The 18,708-nt window shown below is 42.9% G+C and overlaps 3 protein-coding genes across 4 annotated transcripts; 2 read left to right on the forward strand and 1 right to left on the reverse strand.

The window, feature by feature from the left end:
- Positions 1-537: 537 nt before the first annotated feature.
- On the forward strand, positions 538-8,943 carry zbed4 (zinc finger, BED-type containing 4). 2 transcript variants are annotated; one of them, XM_084573124.1, is made up of 2 exons: positions 538-656; positions 4,113-8,943. In XM_084573124.1, exon 2 carries the CDS (start codon positions 4,308-4,310, stop codon positions 8,088-8,090), a length of 3,783 nt encoding a protein of 1,260 aa, XP_084429250.1. In that variant the 5' UTR covers positions 538-656; positions 4,113-4,307; the 3' UTR covers positions 8,091-8,943. The 2 variants fall into 2 exon arrangements, with proteins under 2 accessions (XP_084429250.1, XP_084429251.1); XM_084573125.1 differs by lacking the exon at positions 538-656 and adding an exon at positions 714-784.
- A 118-nt stretch (positions 8,944-9,061) lies between these two features.
- alg12 (ALG12 alpha-1,6-mannosyltransferase) lies at positions 9,062-12,614 on the reverse strand. The gene is made up of 9 exons (XM_084573126.1): positions 12,424-12,614; positions 11,836-11,968; positions 11,577-11,750; positions 11,288-11,482; positions 11,072-11,177; positions 10,756-10,977; positions 10,396-10,565; positions 10,209-10,284; positions 9,062-10,121 (listed from the first exon to the last, which is right to left on the reverse strand). Exons 1-9 carry the CDS (start codon positions 12,580-12,582, stop codon positions 9,884-9,886), a joined length of 1,473 nt encoding a protein of 490 aa, XP_084429252.1. The 5' UTR covers positions 12,583-12,614; the 3' UTR covers positions 9,062-9,883.
- A 269-nt stretch (positions 12,615-12,883) lies between these two features.
- On the forward strand, positions 12,884-17,868 carry creld2 (cysteine-rich with EGF-like domains 2). The gene is made up of 10 exons (XM_084573983.1): positions 12,884-13,251; positions 13,415-13,497; positions 13,738-13,848; positions 14,610-14,701; positions 14,853-15,029; positions 15,148-15,246; positions 15,946-16,029; positions 16,177-16,272; positions 17,169-17,309; positions 17,491-17,868. The coding sequence occupies exons 1-10, from the start codon at positions 13,108-13,110 to the stop codon at positions 17,538-17,540; spliced, it is 1,077 nt and encodes a 358-aa protein (XP_084430109.1). The 5' UTR covers positions 12,884-13,107; the 3' UTR covers positions 17,541-17,868.
- The last annotated feature ends 840 nt before the right edge of the window (positions 17,869-18,708 follow it).

An 18,708-nucleotide genomic window follows, 5' to 3' on the forward strand; every position in this document is an offset into this window, starting at 1 on the left:
CCACCCTGTGTCCGGTTCGTCCCAGATACTGTCCTGTGAGGTCAAGAAACCCCGCCGCTTCAGAGCAATAAAATTAAATATTGTCCAAGACCGTGAACGCAGCACACGTCCGTAGTATTCTATTCATTGAGTTTTATTTTTTATTGCAATAAACAGTAAAGTGCTCTTCGCTCTTATATTAAATTAAATAACATTTGGTTCAACTAATTTATTGTTATTATTATTATTATCATTATTATTATTATTGTTATATTCAAATTATAAAGCGAAACAGGTCGATAAGCAACACTTAACACACAATTCTCTTGTTATTAATAAATTCATATAGGTCATTGAACCCGTCTTTTTTTTTTAAATGACTCAAAACTATTTAACTATTAAATGGGAGGGGGGAAATCTAAGTAAATCAAGGGGTTATGTAACTGAATCCTTAAATTTATTGCCCCCTTCGCCTCGCCGAGGACCCTGTGCCCGGTGACATCATTAAAACATGTTCCTTCCGTCCGACGCTGTGTGGAGCTGCTTCGGCCGAACGCGAACTGCTAGCAAACCAGGAGACAAAAGCAACAAAGTGAACCCCCCTCCGGATCAATCAAATGTGTCATATTTAACTGTTTAGGAGCCGAAACCCGGGGATCTAGCCGTCATAGTTCACAGTAAGTACGCCGCGCTCATGTACGTGTCCGCGGAGGGCTCGGAGCGGTCGGGACGTCGTGGTGAGCGCTGGTCTGATTCGGATCCCGTGTGGTTCGTGTGTTGCCACGGCTGGGTTCTGCCTCGCCAGGTTAGCTAGTATGTCCTGTGTGTGGCCTAGCTGGCAGCTAACCAGCTAACTGTCGTGGTGCGGACATACAATTTCCAAACGGATTTTCCGGAGCTAGTGTATCGGTAATGGGATAGTTGTAGAAGTTACATCGTAGCGAATATGTGTGCTATAAAAGTGTTGTACCTTCGTTTTGTTTTTGGCTGTTTATTAGCCTTGCGGCTAACCCAGTTAGCTCCAGGATAACCACCGTGGTGTTTACTGATGATGTAGCGTAACTGCCAGATAAGTCTTATTATAAGGGGAAATATTGTTTGGTGTGTGAGACCCACGCGTTTCAGGAGCAGTGTTAGCCTTCGTTCATTGTCGGTAAGTCGAAAGCCGGCACGTAGATGCCTATTTACAAGTTAAGGTGTAAAGTGAAGATGAAAGCTAGTCAGCGTTGGCTATTTTCTGCTGTCCTCTCGTATCTTCCTGACTAGCACTTAAGCCAAACCCGGAAAACTGGCTCACTAAGGAAATTACTTTTTTTTTCTCACTATTTAGGAAACAAGATCCCGTATTAATAATCTTGTACGTATTTGCTTATATTATCCATATTCAAACGTTAAGAATCGGATGAATGACCCGACTGTAGTTTATTTGACCATTTATTAGAGATTTACAGACTGGTTTGCATTTTAGTGATAGTTGTGTGCCGAGGCTAATGTGCTGGGGGCTAATGAGCCTTACATTTACATACAGGACGGTAGCACGTGCTGTTAAGAAATACTTTTGTTGTTAAGGAGTTTTATTTTATTATAACATTATTATTATTAATATTTGCTAATCTTTATTTTATCCAGAAAACACAACAAGCTTGATATTGATGGCCGTAGAAAACACTACATGTATAATGCAAATGAGGCATAAACTGTATCTTCAGTCAGATCATAAGAATCACACACCATATTCACATAGTTACCATTGTGTTATGTACACATGACTACGATCAGTGCGAAAATAATCAAAAAAATCAACATATTAGCATTGATGAAGTTAAGAGTTCTTGCATTGTTGTTGTCTTTTTTAGCTAGATAAACGCGATAAACATAGCAACTGGGTGTATATACATACAGTGCTGCTTTAAGCCTTGTGTGCCCTTCAGAATCTTTCATACGTTTCTGCATGAAATATATCAAAACGTCAGCCGATTGTCCCAAAAGTAGACCAAGGGAGCTCAGTCAGACAAATGAAACTGAAATATTGAACTTGTGCATTTATTATTTCAAGAAAGTTAAGTCATTTGTACATACTGGGGAGCTGCAAAAGTATGTGAGCTGTTGTGTCTGGTGTGATCCCTGATGCAGCAATAATGCAATCCTCTGTACAGAACCGTTTTAGTTCTGAGATGTCGGTGGGTTTCCTCACAGGAACTGCTTGCCTCAAGTCCTTCCACAACATTTCTATTGGATTATGGTCGGGACTTGGATTTGGCTGGACTTTTCCAAAACGTTAATTTTGCTCTTCTTTAACTTTTTTTTTTTTTTTTTTTTTTTTTTGCACAGTGACTTATGTGGTTGGGGTGGTTGTCTTGCTGAATGACCCAGTTTCTCTTAAGATTCAGATAGCTGACATTTTTGTTTGAAAGTTCACTGGTGTAATTCTGAATTCATTGTTCCATTCATTGGTGATGGCAAGCCGTCCCGGTCCAGCTGCAGACAGACAGGCCCAAACAAGGACATTACCACCCCCATGTTTCAGACAGGATGAGGTTCTGATGCTGGAATGCGGTGTTTTTTTCGTCTGCAAACATGACGCCTTTCATTTAAACCAAACAATTTTACTTTGGTCTCATCTGTCCACAAAACATTTCCCCAAATGTCTTCTGGCTTGTCCACATGATGTTCATCAAACTGCAGACTGAGCGTATAGCCACTGTACCTTAAGGCAGTCACACTGTTCATATTCAATTGAAGAAAGTTACTGACATAGTAAGACAGAACCAAGCCAGAAGACATCCGGAAAAATGTTTTGTGGACAGATGAGACCAAAGTGGAATTGTTTGGTTTAAATGAGAGGCTCGTGTTTGGAGACGAAACAACACTGCATTCCAGCATCAGAACCTCATCCCCCTGTGAAACATGGTGGTGGTAATGTCCTTGTTTGGGCCTGTTTTGCTGCATCTGGGTCGAGACAGCTTGCCATTATTGATGGACCAATGCATTCTGAATTATACCAACAAATTCTAAAAGAAAATGTCGGGACATCTGTCCGTGAGCTGAATCTGAAACTGGGTCATGCAGCAAAACGGCCACCCCAAGCACACAAGTCGTTGTACAAAAGAATCGTTGAAGAAGGACATAATGAATGTTTTTAAATGGCCAAGTCAAAGTCCTGACCTTAATCCAGTAGAAATGTTGGGGAAGGACCTGAAGCAAACAGCTCATGTGAGAACATCTCAGAACTGACGTGGTTCGGTAATGAGGAATGAGCAACAATTCCTCCAAGAGATGATGGCTCAGCAGTTACCGGAAACATTTAGTTGCTTCAAAAGGTGGTCATACCAGACTCTGAAAATGTTTCACATAATTTTGCAATTCTTGTACAAATGATACATTTTCTTGAATGAATACATTCACTAGTATAATATATCTGTTTCATTTGATTAGTTGGGATTCTCTTTGTCTACTTTTAGGACTCCACTCATGTTTCGTGTAGGGCACAAAAACAAAAGGCCGCACTGTAAATAGTGTGAATATTTCTTAAGAAGCCTGATTATTCCAATAAACAGGAACATGCTTTAGAGAGTTAGAACTAGTAGGAGGTATTTTATTTGTGATAGTACAGGAAATTCAGACAGCGAAAACTGAATTGAGCAATACTTCTGTGGAAGAAGCTTTGAGTCGTGTTCTGGTTACAGTGGATGATTACCATTTCCCCGGTGGCTGCTGGCATATGAAAGCTGTGACGCAAGTGGTAGGCCTGGATCCTGCCAAGAGCCCATGAAGGTGCAATTTAAAGAATACCGGAAATCCCGGATGAACCCGCACCTATAGATGAGGCAGTGTAGCATCATAAAGACCAAAACTAATCGTGTCATCTTCCACGTTTATTACCGCAAAGTTGCTTAGAGTGGTAGTACTGGTGGTAACTGGATTTTGTGGCTTTTACTTTGAACGTGTCATTTGTTCGTTTTAGAAAATAAAAATGAAAGTAACCTCAACAGGGCCTATTGTGTTATGACAGAACACCTGTTTTACCTGTTTCTGGAATCTTGTTATTTATTTTTCAGTATTCACTTATCTGATCTATTCACACACACTCTCTCTCTCTCTCTCTCTCTCTCTCTCTTTACCTCCCTCTCTAGGGCATGTGCAGAGAAGTGGAATTATTTCAGTCATAAATGGAGAAGGACAAGCAGGCATTCTGTGTCCCGGACAGCAACACACACTTCACGACACCAGCTTGAGAGCTGCTGTATCGATGACTACACCTGAAAAAAGTGATTACATTTGACGACGCAGAAGCTTGCTATTCTACAGAAACCCTTGTTGCTGCTGCCATGGATGGGGAGGAAGAGCTCTCTAATGTTAGCACGGATGTGGTCAGTGAGTCTAATGACTCACTAGAAAGTAAAAAAAGAGAGGCTAAAGGGACCTGCCTCAAAATTGAGGGGCAGGATGGCTACGTGTTCAAATCCTACAGCATTACCCCTCACGACATTGCGGATCCGAACTCTCCTTCTTGCTCCTCTTTAACACTGGATAAAGACTCCTCCCCTTCTTCCCATTTTTCTTCTCAGGATGACAAACTGCTGGAGTCGGACAAAGCAAGTAAGGCCGATCCAGCATCTCCAGCTCTTTCAGACAAATGTCTACACACGGACACTGAGGGAAATGCAGAGAGTGAAAAGTATGAAAATGGCAATGAATTGATTGAACATGTCAAAGAGGAGACTGGGGATGCAAATGGGATGGAGGAGGATGTACAGGATGATGAAAGGCTAGCGTTCGGGAGCTCAGTGGGCCCTTTTGTAACCAGAGATGGTGATGAGTATAGTAATTTACTAAGTGGATACACAAGCACCCTTTATGATGTTGCCATGGACGCAGTTACTCAGAGCCTTTTGTCTTCTATGAGGAGTCATACCAACCCGAGGAAAAAATCTCCCGCATGGAATCACTTCTGCATATCGCCACGAGATAGTACCAAAGCAATCTGTTTATACTGCATGAAAGAGTTCAGCCGGGGCAAGAACGAAAAAGACCTCAGTACAAGTTGTTTAATGAGGCACGTACGAAGGGCTCACCCCACTGTGCTTTTACAAGACGGAGCAGACGCATCCGCAAATAATCTGACTAGCTCCTTTGCCTCATCTTTGATACCTCCCTCCCCAAGCTCACCAAAAAACGGAGACTTGACAAACTGCGTCACTGCTTCTGCCTCAAAGAACACTTCGCCGTCCACCTCCTCAGCTGACAATTCAGACCTGTCATCCAAAGAAGTGTTACCCAAAGTCGAACCAAAACTAGAATCGTATGCCAATGCTGACGCCGTTTGCAGCGCGCTCTCGTCCTCACATTCCACTGAGAACAACCTTGAAGACACGACGGACGGCGGGCCGGACCGCCCCCCAGGGACCCCAAAAAGCTCTAGTTCCCGTCGCAGGTCAGCTGTGTGGAAACATTTCTACCTGTCGCCTGCTGACAATTCCAAAGCTGTGTGTATCCATTGCATGAATGAATTCAGTCGGGGGAAAAATGGAAAGGATCTAGGGACAAGCTGTCTTATTCGCCATATGTGGAGGGCCCACAAAGAGGTTGTGATTGAGGAAAACGGACAGGGCAATCACATTCCCCCACCCTATACTAACTCGCCCTCGCTGTTGTCCCGCACACAACTACTGGATCCACTGGATATTAAAAAAGAATCGCCCCTTCTTCCATCCTCCCCAGAAACCATGTTGGATGAACTACCACATAGCATGGAGGAGAGCATGGATATAACAGAGGAATCTGATGATGTGATGCGTCTCTCAGGGCAGGACTCCTCTCTCAGCTTCTCCTTCAAAACACAGGGGGAGGATACCCCTTTGACTTCCTCACCATGCGACCTCTCCGAGGGCCCCAGCCTCAATCAGGACCATTCAGTTTTCCAGCAAAACAAGAAGATCATGAAACGGGTGAAATCGGAAGTGTGGCACCATTTCATAGTGTCACCAGTTGACCAGTTAAAAGCACTGTGCCGTTACTGTCCATGTGTGATCAGTCGGGGTAAACGGGGCGACTTTGGCACAAGCTGCCTGATGAGGCATCTTATGAGACGTCACCCAGACGTCCTCAAAAACCAAAAAAGCACAGACGACAAGGAGCCCTCTCTGCACCCCTACACTAATCTCACAACAACGGATACAGTTTCAGCCAAAGAAACTGAGAGCCCTGCCGCCGAGAAAAAACCCCAAACCTTGCCTGTTTTCAGTAAAAAGACGTCAAAACTGTGGAACCATTTCTCCATTTCACCTACTGACCCTACAAAGGTGGTTTGTTTGCACTGTAGCCGCACAATTAGCAGAGGCAAAAAGACTACAAATCTCGGCACAAGCTGCCTCTTCAGGCACATGCAGAGGTTTCATGGACATTTTCTTGAAAGTAACAATACTATCTCAGGTGATGTGCCGTCTGCTGAAATCCACGTTAAGCAAGAGATCATGGACACTGCTGTTTATGAAACGGAACAGAACCACGAGAGGTTTGATGAACACCACCCGGTTGCCAAAAAAATCACCAAACTTATTGCAGAAATGCTCGCACTGGATCTTCAGCCATCAGCTCTGGTCGAGAATGCTGGACTGAACAGACTGCTAGAGTTTCTACAGCCTCAGTATTCTCTCCCACCTTCTTCTTACTTTACCAGCACTGCCATACCAGATATGTACGAAAAGGTGAAGGATGTTGTGCTGACCCACCTGAAAGAGGCCGAAGGTGGAGTTGTCCACTTCACAACAAGTATTTGGGTCAGTAGCCAGACAAGGGAATACCTGACCCTAACTGCCCACTGGGCGACGTACGAGTCAAGTGTCAGACCCCAGGGTCAAGATTTTCACTGTTCCGCTCTCCTAAGTGTCTCGCAAATAGACTGTGATCAAGATATGCATGACATCCCAAAGCAGCTCGAGTATCTGTGGGATTCTTGGATCACCTCATCAGGGCTGAAAAAGGGGTTCACTGTAACAGATAATAACACCATCGGAAACACCTTGGAGGACCATGGCCACGTCACCATGCAGTGTTTTGGACACACTATAGACCTCATCGTAAGCGAAGCCATAAAGAGCCAGAGAATGGTTCAGAACCTTCTGAGTATTGCACGGAAGATCTGTGAACGTGTGCACCGCTCCGCGAAGGCCAAGGAGAAGCTGGCAGAGCTTCAGAGGGTCCATCAGCTGCCAGAGAACCAGCTGATTCAAGATGTCCCTTCCAAATGGAGGACCTCCTTTTTCATGCTGGAGCGCCTGGTAGAGCAGAAGGCAGCCATCGACGAGATGTCGATCGAGTGCAATTTCAGGGAAATGATCAGCTGCGACCAGTGGGAGGTGATGCTGTCGGTCTGCAACGCACTGAAACCTTTCGAGGTCGCCTGCACGGAGATGAGTAATCGCACTGCCACTCTGGGACAAGTCATACCACTCATCCACATTCTCAACAGAAAAATAGACCTGCTGTTTGATGAGACCGTGGGCATAGACAACATGCTCAAGTCTCTAAAGGAAGCCATGGTGAGCAAAATGTCCACTACTCTGCACGACCCACGATACACCTGGGCGACCATGCTGGACCCCCGATACAAAACATCCTTATTCACAGAGGAAGAAGCCGAGCAATGTAAGCAAGATCTCATCCGGGAGGTGGACTCCTCTTCTACCTCAGCTGCAGTCAAGCCCCTGCTGCCCAACGGCTGCGGTGACGCCTCTGTTTCATCCGACCCCTCCCACTCAAACTCAAAGGACAACCTCTGGTCCTTAATGGCTGACATCAGGCAAAAGATAAAAACCGAGGAGAAGCCAAAGTCTTCAGAGCTGGCAGTGCTGGAGTACCTTGAGGAAGACATACTCGATCAAAGCTGTGACCCCCTTGACTACTGGAACTTGAAAAAGTTCCTGTGGCCCGATCTTGCCAAAGTAGCTGCCCGTTACGTGGGCTGCCCTCCCAGCATCATCCCAGCAGAGACACTGTTCAGCACGGCTAGTGTCAACTGTGCCCTGAATCAGCCCAGGCCTTTGCTGGACAACATGGAGGGTCTGCTGTTCCTCAAGGTCAACCTCCCTTTGATTTATTTTCAGTACTGATTATTATTATTGAGCATTAACTTGAAAACCCTTTATCAAGGACCAAGTTGCATAGCTGTGAATTGGGGGTGGGGCGGGAGGGGGTTCTGTTGGGCAAAATGTAAAATATCAATTTATACACTGATCGATTCTTAATGCAAATGCCAGATGGAGGTTTTATTGTATTCTGTGTACTACTGTTAAAACACTTTGGAGCTGTTGTGATGAAAAGTCTCAGTCAGAAGTGTATCAGGGAGGGAGGGTTTTTCTAGCTGTAGGGGTTGGTGATAATGTGTTTGCTTGTAAATCGTTGTTTTTCTGTTTTCCGTCTACTCTCTCCTTGTGCCTTATCCAAACTACTTCAGGTCAAAATGCTGTAAATATTGTTAAAATTGCTCAGATCACGTCAGGTTGTTCTTTTTTTCTTTTTTTTTCTTTCTTTTTTTTTGATTATTATGGATTAAAGACAGATGCGGAGTTGTTTTCTGAATGAAAAAACGGCCCAAAAATAAATGCTGTGACTGAAAGATATTTAAAGTTAATGTTATTTAATTTTCATCGTGAATTCGTGGCTCATGGTACTGTCATTTAGACATAGATTTTTTTTTTTTTTTACTTGCTGAATTTTAATAAGATCATGTATACTATTGCTGTATTTTCAGAATAAGGGGGTTTGTTTGGAATATACAATTTGTCTCTTAAGCACAATTTTAAGTTTATGTCCAGGGGATTAAATTATGGGTTTATTATTGAGTAAAACAATGTACTGTACATTTTTATATTAAATGACTTCTGAACCTAATTTGATAAATGTTTTAGCATTGAGACTGGAAACATGCAAATTTTGTGGTCATTTGTAAATAAAGGTTTTCCTTATACAATATTGCCAGAGGGTTCTTTTGCTCTAAGGAATTAGATACTACTAGTGTAGGGTGTATACAGTGTTGCAGCACATCGGTACAATTTTTGTTCACGCTTCACACAATTTAAAATGTTTTCTCAGTGCCCACGGGCAGCTTTATTAATCTAGAAAATCGATCTACAAAATACACTGATTATACTCAGAGGCAAAGATGTTTTCAGAGGCAAGATATGATTCCTAAGCATGTTTCCACACGAGTAGAAAACCACATAAACATCATAAAAGATGCACAAGCTTATCAACGCTCGTCTGCAGCTGAAGCACATCTCAGCAGCTGATTTGTGGTGGAATGTGATATCTGGAGGGTTACTTAGGTTTTGTTGAAGTGGGATTATGTGAGATCCATATGCAGAGTGTCAATTACAGTAGATGGAAGTCTTCTCCAATGAGGAAACCAAGTGCATTATGCCAAGCTCAAGACTCCATTGCTAATAATAATAATTCTACCTCGAAGACCACACAGAACTTGCTAGTGTGGCTGTGTGAGGCGTTTTTTTTTTAACCATCTTAAATTAGCACCATCAAAGTAACCAATCAAAGCAACACCTCTTGTGTTATGTGACGTAAGATTACTATTTTTATCAAAGAGCAGCCATGTAGCAGCTTCAGTTCTGTCAAAAAACTGATTTTGTCAGCAAGGTAAAGTAGTGATAATATTCTATTTTTTTTTTTTTTTGTAGCTAAAATAAATTTAGTGACTGTCCACAGCATTTTTCTTGCTTTTCTTCTATAATACACTGAGTGTGGATGAGTATCTCATACAACCTCTTGTCAAAAATCCAAACTACCTCTTTAAAACCACATTTTACATTTCAAGTGTCACATTTGGTCTTATTACTTTTTTTGGTCATCTATAAATCCATTACTTCGTCCAACACATTCCCCGGTTAAATCACACGTTTGTGGCTTCAGTCTTTCTTTCCATGAGCACAGTTCTTCTCTCCAAACGCACACTGATGGGAGGAAAGTGAAACCTATCGAAGGCGATGCTGCTGTAACCCTCTATGAAGGCCAGAGGCTGGTGGGTGTCCTGGAGGAGCTGTATGTTGGTGACGTTTGCCTCCATCAGTAGGTGCGAGTACGCTTTGATGTCGGGATTTGCGGGGCCCAAGTCTTCCCGTTTGTCATATCTGTTGAAAAGAAAAAAACAAAAGATGAATTAAAGCATTAAAAAACGAAAAATAATAATATAATGGGCCAAAGTAAAATACACCAACCTCCAGTTTCTGTTTTGCTCTAGGAAGCGTGATACTCCTGTTTCAGCAGCATAGGTGTCAATGTGAACAAAGACATCTAAGGTAAAAAGATGAATAAAAAAACAATTTGAAGACATCGCAAGATCATAATTCAAAATTCCATCATTTAAAACGTGTTCTCCCTGCGAATGGGGAAATGTATTGCAACCTGCTGTGGGTGGCAACAGCCTGTGTAGTTCCTGCATCCCTTTGCCTCCGGGGTAGTTGTGATGAGAAACGTAGAGACAAATGCTCGTGTACAGTGTGTTGCTCAACAGGTGGCCAACCACAACTGCCGAACCCAGTTTATACATCCAGGATTTCTGGTAGTTGCACAAACTGAGACACACAAGAAAAAAAGAGGAACATCAGCAATAGCCAACTCATTGCTCATACTCCAGTACATGTCTTTCTAATCACTGATTGCACTTTTCTTAACACCAAGACAAGACACTAACAGTTAGAAAAATTAATTATTTTCTATTGTATTTCTATTACAATAGATATTGGTGTTTTAGTGCCTCCTTACATGAATGAACAGCCACGTGCGGCCACCAAACTGAGCACGGGGAAGGTGTATATGATGAAACGCAGCTCCTTGTGGGGCAGCAGCGAGTAGATGAGAATGAAGCCGACTGTGGGCAGCAGCAGCAGCCTCATTCGCCTGTCGAGGAGGCCGAGGGGGACAAAAAGCAGCGTGCAGCCCAGGGCGCGAGGTACGGCAGAGTAGAAGTACCAAAGAAAGGGAGAGGTTTACTGGGGAGAAGAGTCAAGGAGAATTTAGGAGCAGATCATTCATGATTTCAGTTTAGAAAGCTGAAAAAGCTTTGAGCAAATAAAAGGATATTCCCCAGTTGGAACTTTTGTTAAGAATGGTGTTGTACCACAAAACCTGGCCTTCAGGCCACAGAGCCTTCCTCCAGAAGAGGGTATCAACAGCCACTGTCAGAGCTGCAGCGGACAAAGGAAATCGATATGCACAAATCAGTCAGTCGGTCACATTAGAAGGTTTCTTTTTACTATCAGGCTGGCATTATTTTAGAGTATATGCTGTCACTAACCCAGTGACAGGATCCCAGCAGGAGCAGCATAGTAAAGCATCTTCAGCAGCCCCAGCTTCCTGCTCAGCAGTGATATAAGCAACATGAGGCCCATGAAGATGCAGAGCTCTGACCGGAACACGATGATGACCAAAGCAGAGAGGCTGATGAACCGGCCGTGTTTCTGAGCCATCCAAGACGTGAACGCTACGAGGACTGGGAAGAGAATCGTCATTATGTCATTGTTTAATTGAGTTTTCCAAAAAAGGAAATCAAAAGTTGAATCCAGAGAATCTGGAGCGCATTTTACCTATCGGCAGTGCGAATACATTAGGGAGCGTCCTCGTGCTGTAGAACATCAGATGAAACTGAGAAGCGCAGGTCAGACAGAAAAGGCTCGCGACTGTGGAGCCAAACTGCTTCCTCACCTCTCTCTGCATGTGCCATAGTGCACCGATCACACACGCTCCCAGAGAAGCTCGCACTGCACAGGACACAATAAAGTTTCAGAGTGAAAACAGAGACGATTTTGACATATCAGTGTACAAACAGTCTCACAGTCCCTCTACCTATGAGCTGTGCGTAGAATCTGGGCGCATCCAGCAGTGAGGACAGAAAAACAACAGGGGAGGAGAGAATGGAGAGGAACAGGGGCCCGAGGAAAGAGCGTGGCACCACACCGGGGAATTCATGATGGTCGTACTGAAAAGACAACAGAGACAGAAAATGATTTCCCCCTTGATTTTCAAATATCATTTTCAGCCTTTGACAACAACAGCTGATCAATCATGTCACATAGTAATTAATGGTTCAAAGCTAGGTTATGTTTATATGAGTTTGACCTATACTAAACTCTAGTTTTCTATTTTATGTGAGAAATCCTCCTTTTAAACCAATATGGCAATAGTATTTTTAAGAAAGTTATATTCTAAAAATATCAGTAATCTCATTTAATGCTTTCTTATTGCATTTACTAATTTAATTTTACAAAATGGTACTTCCATTTACCCTCTTTGGGACAGTTTTGAATATTAGTACTGAAATAGTACCAATGACAGATCTCTTAAAACTGTGACACATGGGTTTCGTGTCTGTAGGTGTATGTTTGATTTGCATCCAGTGAGCAGTTAGCTTAGCTGCACTTAACACCTGCTTACCTTGTCAAAGTCCAGTCTATGATACAGAATATCGTGTGTCGCTTGTAAATTAAAGCTCTCCTCGACTTTCGTGAACGGACAAATTATTAAGTGCAAAACAGCCACAGAAATTAACAGAAACAGCAGTGGCAGCCCCAAAACATTCCTCTTTTCAGCCATGACAGCTGAAAGCTCGTTTCACTTCCGGTCAACACAGGAAGTGAACCACGCGACATGTTTTTTCTATTTTAAATTACTATTATTCCTTTTCTAGCTTTAATGTAACGATATTTTGTCGAATTTAATTAAAATTCTTGGTCTAAAAGCAAAAAAATAATTATTTAAAATGTAACTACAAGGTTTCTTGAAGTTTCCACGTGGGGACGGAATTCTTTGTCCCGCGCGTGGCGGCTTGTGATTGCTTGCTTACTTGATTGACAGGTTCATCGAGCCAATCATTACGAGCCACAATTCGACCAGGAGGCTGACGCGGAAAACTAGAACCACATCATTTTTTTTCCCTACTACCGGCATGTAAATATTATATTGTTACGCTTTGCATAGATAACACTATCGTGGATTTAATGTCAAGAACGGCTCATTTAGATGCGTCCGAGCCGCGCAGCACTTTAGCATTAGTAGAAAGCTTGCTTGAGAAGCGTGCCACCTGATACGAAACAACATTGTCTGAATTACAAGGCTGAGATGCTGTCCACCGGTCCAGAGCTGCGGCTGCTGCGGCTATTGTCTTGTTTAACTCTTCTTTTACTTTTTCAAGTCAGCGAGGCGAAGAGGGATTTAAAAAGCGCCTGCACCACCTGCCAGCAAATTACTGACAACTTCAACAAGGTCAGAGAGCATTTCTAAACCTCTCCTTTGTGTTGTTTTTCGTTTTATTGACTTACAAGGTGTTGCCTTAATATAGTGTGTAACCTGCTACCTTTAAATGCCAACAGTGTCTTAAACCTATTTCTTTCTGTGCCAAAAATGACTCTGGGTTTGTGTTTTTAAGGGCATTGACAGAACTGCGAATCAAAACTTTGGAGGAGGCAACACCGCCTGGGAGGAGAGGAAACTGTCTAAGTATGAGACAAGGTGAGACAGTGAGTCCTGCCCTGTCCAAACTACAGGTCACCCTGACCATCAGAGAGCTGCAGGCTGTTGTACTTGGCACAAAGCGCTTATCAAGACTTTAAGATAAAGCGGCATGCATTCGAATCCACTTAAAAATAGCAGAGATTTTGAATGCGTTTGCACACACACACACGCTCAAAGCAGCTTCTGCGCGTGCATCTTTATTGAACTTCCTGTTCCCGTGTCCTGTTTGTTTTCCAGCGAGATCCGTCTCATGGAGATCGTGGAGGGGCTGTGCGATAGCAGCAGCTTCGAGTGCAACAGCATGGTAGAGGAACACGAAGAACATTTTGAGACTTGGTGGTTCAAGAGGTGGGTGTTGCTCTAAGAGGCAGCCTGGAAGGTTTCAGTCCTGGCTGATTAGAGAGACACCTGGAGTTACTGGCGGTTACAACAAAATGCAGTTTAAGGGGAGCAAAAAGAAAAAAATGCTGCATACGCCATGAGTCTGCAAACAGCAGGGCAGGGTTTAAGGAGTTGGAGGTACGAAGCCTGTCACCTGAAGCCCTTCATTTAACACCTCACTGTGGCTGCTCCTTCCTGTTCTATCAGTCCCTGAATTGCTCATTTGCTGTCAAAAATACCACAATGATCAGCGTCTAGTTTCGCTGACACATTTGTAATGATTAATACTGAGTACCAAGCACACTTACAGAACATAACCCACTTCTTGTGACTTCAGCTTCATGTTAAAAATCAGTTCATTGCTTTTAAGGTGACGCTGCAGCAGTGGGAAATGGGGGGCATACTTACGAGGTGGCGATCTCCTGCAACTTAAGGGGGTGACTTAACACAAATTTACTTTAACACAACTCTTTGCCACTTGAATGCACGTGTTCAGATGGTTGTGCCCCCGTCCCGTCAGTGACAGCGGCAGGTTGGTTCCCAGTGCTCAGTTTTCAGGATGCAACACGACCTGTGTACAGACTAGAAGACAGATCATCGGATGATCAGTCGCACTGGCAGATGTCAACCCCTCAGCTATTTGTGTTTTTGAAAGATTTTTTTTTTTTTTTCTTGGTATAATGTGGCAAACCTCATTGTTTCCTGTTTTGTTTCCTCTTGCACTGCAGGAAAACAAAACATCCTGATCTGCATAAATGGTTCTGCATCGAGACCATTAAAGTGTGCTGTCCAAAGGGCACATTTGGACCCGACTGCAACGGTGAGGAGAATCCTTTAATAAACCAGAAGACGGCATACTGCGTTTGTTGGTTGTGCTCCTAGCAGACCACACGTAGCTACAAATAAAGTAACGAGTGTTCACTAGGAATACGTGGAGACTGTTTAAATGTTTCTCTCTTCTTTGTGTTAAGCCTGTGTCGGAGGCTCCGAGACACCCTGTCATGGAAATGGAAGGTGTGACGGCGACGGGACACGCGGAGGAAACGGGAAGTGCAGCTGTGACCATGGTTATAAAGGGGAGTTCTGCCTTGACTGCATCGATGGCTACTTCAACGAAGTGAGGAACGACACCTTCTCTCTGTGTACAGGTGAAATGCACTGCCTTTGCTGCCGAACCACAACCATGTCACCAACCTTCATTTCCTAGCAGGGAGAGAGAGGTTTCGTAAATCTGTTGTTGTTTTTGGCCTTCACTTCCTCCGACAGAATGCCACTCTTCTTGCAAGACCTGCACTGGAGCAACACATCAGGACTGTGATGAGTGCAAGGAAGGCTGGGAGGAGGATGACCAAGAAGCTTGTGTTGGTAAGAGGACTGGTCATCACTGCATGCAGTTCTAATAGGTGCTTAAAGCCAGAGCTGCATGATTAGAATTAAAATGGTTCATTAATATTTTATTTGTTTTAGGTACCAAACTAGTTTAAAGGCAAAAAAAAACTGCCTCTACTTTATTATTGTACATTTTCAAAGCTGAAAATCTACTATTTTGATAATCTGCCAGTTTGATTTCACACAAATAGAGCTGTATAGTGCATTTGGCACCTTGGTTTAGTTGTTTTGGGCTGGTGGGAACGCAGGAATCACTCTGATCAAGTCATTTCCAATATAAATTTTCAACCAACAATAAACAGCATCTGCTAAATTGTACATTGTGCAAATGTACAGTTCTTGTTCTGTTTTTCAAGCATCACTGAGTTTGAACTCTTGGTTTGACATTTAAAGAATTCACATTGAGCCCACGAAGGCAGAACATTTTATTGACCATTAGTGCAACAATTTATGGCCTAGCTGATTTATTTATTTGTTGTAAAACAGGCTTCAACTGCAGAAAAAAAAATCTAAACTCTTTTTATGAAAGGGTGTGAAATGTGTCTATTTACCATTAGAAATTAATCCAATATTTAATTATAATGTATGTTAATTCGCAGGTTGCTTGTGTAATGAATACACTCTCGTCTGCAGTTGTAAAACTTATAATCTATTTTCTATTCTGATATGTTGTAGACGTGAATGAGTGCTCCAAAGAAACGCCTCCATGTAAAGAAGATCAATTCTGCCTTAACACCGAAGGCTCCTACTCCTGCAAGGGTAAGAGGACAAATAATGCCCTAAAGTGGAGTTTGCTGTTCATTTCAGTCCGTAAGCTTTGTGTCGTGACATTTTTACAGGGGATTGGAAGATTTTTCTGTGATATTTATGTAATAGTTTTTTGTTTTGTGTGTCTGTTCCTCAAAGATTGTGACAAAGTGTGCTCTGGCTGCACCGGAGCCGGCCCTGATAAGTGCCAAGCTTGTGCCAAAGGATACCAATACACAGAGGGCACCTGCACAGGTACAGTGTAAACCTACAAACCTACAAACCAGGCAATAAGTATTATAAACATATATGTTCTTTGGTCAAGTAAAATAATGGATATATTTGACCCAAAGTCACCAGGAGTTGTTTTGTGTAGTCTTTTAGGGGTTCTGTCCTTTAGTCTGGACTTCAGCAGGTCATCAGATGAATCTGAACACACATGCTGGACAGAAAGGATGACAGTCTAAAACAGAAAACTGCGAGGCCAAATACAGTTTATCATTGGTGTGGCTTTCTCTTGTTGGAGAGTGCAGCAAGAAGAGAAAGGATCCAGGGTCTGTAGATTGTAGAGACCGCAACACACCAACCTGAGGGTTCACTGTGGTTTAGGAGGTGTGAAGTGCAAAAGTAAGCAACAACAAAGTCAAGAGGGTGCACACAGAAAGGCTCTTCTTGTTTTTCATCTTATCTGAACATTCAAATACACCGAAAAACTTTCCCAAAAACTTGATCTTCTAGAATGAATAAACTGCAGACCAGCAGGATTAAGGCTCTGGGTTCCCTTTTTGAATGACAAATACAGATTACATTCAGCAGCCAGCCATTGGTTTAGTGGTCTTTGTGATGTGTTCAAGTGCAACCTTTTAGTCCAGACACAGGACATGTCACAGTCGGCTTTCGTTGCCAGTGGCCCTTTGATATCAGTTTGGTTTTTCCGTACCCCTGCTGTGGGATTAATTAAAGGATGATCCTATTTTATTTTAGGATTATTTTATAAATGCCTGTTCACTGTAATTACCCTCACGGCCAGAAGGGGGAGACAAATACACAATATCTGACAATAATGTAGCTCTCAGAGTTGAATCAAAACCACCCCAGGCATACAAATCTGATCTGATTGGCTCACCTTGGTCATGTTTTCTGTTTTCCAGATATCGATGAGTGTTATCAGTCAGAGCCAGTGTGCACGAAGGAGCACCAGGAGTGTATCAATAGTAACGGTAGCTACCTGTGCATCTGCTCAAGTGGCTATGAGGAGCAAGATGGCGAGTGTGTCCAAGCACCGCAGCAAGGTGAGGTTTGAAAACTGATTTCATTCAAGTTTTCAGCAAGAGTTCAAGGAGGCTCATATCATTTTTTTTTATTCCTCTACATCAAAGTTTGGAAACTTTAGAAAAACTGTGTTTGGCTGTTTCCAAGAAATGTTGTCGATATTAAAAGTTAACACGTTTTTTTTTCTTTATTTGACCTTAGATGAAACAGAGGAGTCGGAAGAATCAGAGACAAATCACCGTGAGCTTTGATTTCAAAACCGGGACCAGCAGGAGTCGAATTTTCTGCACATCCGAAGCCCCTCATTTTAAAATATTCGACTTCATGCACTTAACGTACCAGCTGCACTTACAACCAACAAAAGCCGCCAACACTGGGTTTTCCTGCGGTGGACCGCGGCTTGAAGGACATAAACAGAGACATTTTATGCCCTCAGTGCGCCTGTTGTTGTTGTTGTTGCTTTTCTCTGGTATGCACAACCTACCACTTGTTGTCTTTATTTGTCGTATGGTTTTAAAAATGAAAACAGTTTCAATAAAGGTGGATTATGTTCAATTTAAAAGAAAACCATGCCATTCAAATGATATTTTTTGAATAGTTCTTGCCGTTTTTTTATTGAGCAATATGTGGTGGAAAGTGAGTTGCAGTGATCATAGATGACCACTGGATGGCACTGCAGCCTTACAAAATAAGGACACCCAACAGTTTTGAGCTGTGGGTGCTCTCTAAATTGATCTGGAAAAGACTACATGGTGTGTCTCACAGTTTTTACTCATCTCCCTCCCTCCCTCATATCCATTGTGAATCCCAACCAGATTTTGGTTGTCTTCACAGCTCCACATTCAGTCCCTTCTACATTATTTCCACACACGTTAACATCGGCCAGGTCTTCGCCTACATTTTCCTTATTCTCTTACAAGTCTACAGCACCGGTTTTAAGGATGCTGTTTGGAAAGCCCTTCCTTTGGCCCCCGTTTGGATCAAAGCATATTTTTCTAACCCAGCTCTCACCTTGCAATAAGGCTTCCTGCGGGATGATGTCAGCTGTTTTGACTCGACAGGCCCGCTAACGTGGAGTGAACAGCCAGTTGAGACCTGTCTGAGCTGGCAGTGAGGCAAATGCAATCACGGACCCAGACACACACCCACCCTTCCACTTTTCACCCACGGATGTTATAAAATCCACCAGGTGGGGAGGGTTTATCAGGGAGCACGGGGAAAGGCTGTTTTGCAATAATTGTGCTAATGAAGATGTCTTAAAGGGATAGTTTTTTTTTTAAGTGATGTTAGATAAGGCACTCCACAGTGTTATGTATTACCTGCAGGAGATATAGTAGCAAACATGCTGCCAGTTAGAAGAAGCAGACTGTAGCACCTGCACAAAATCCAATCAATGATCTGCTGAGGATGGGGTCAACA

Source organism: Chelon labrosus (assembly GCF_963514085.1).
Source record: "Chelon labrosus genome assembly, chromosome: 23".
NCBI classification, from domain to species: Eukaryota; Metazoa; Chordata; class Actinopteri; order Mugiliformes; family Mugilidae; genus Chelon; species Chelon labrosus.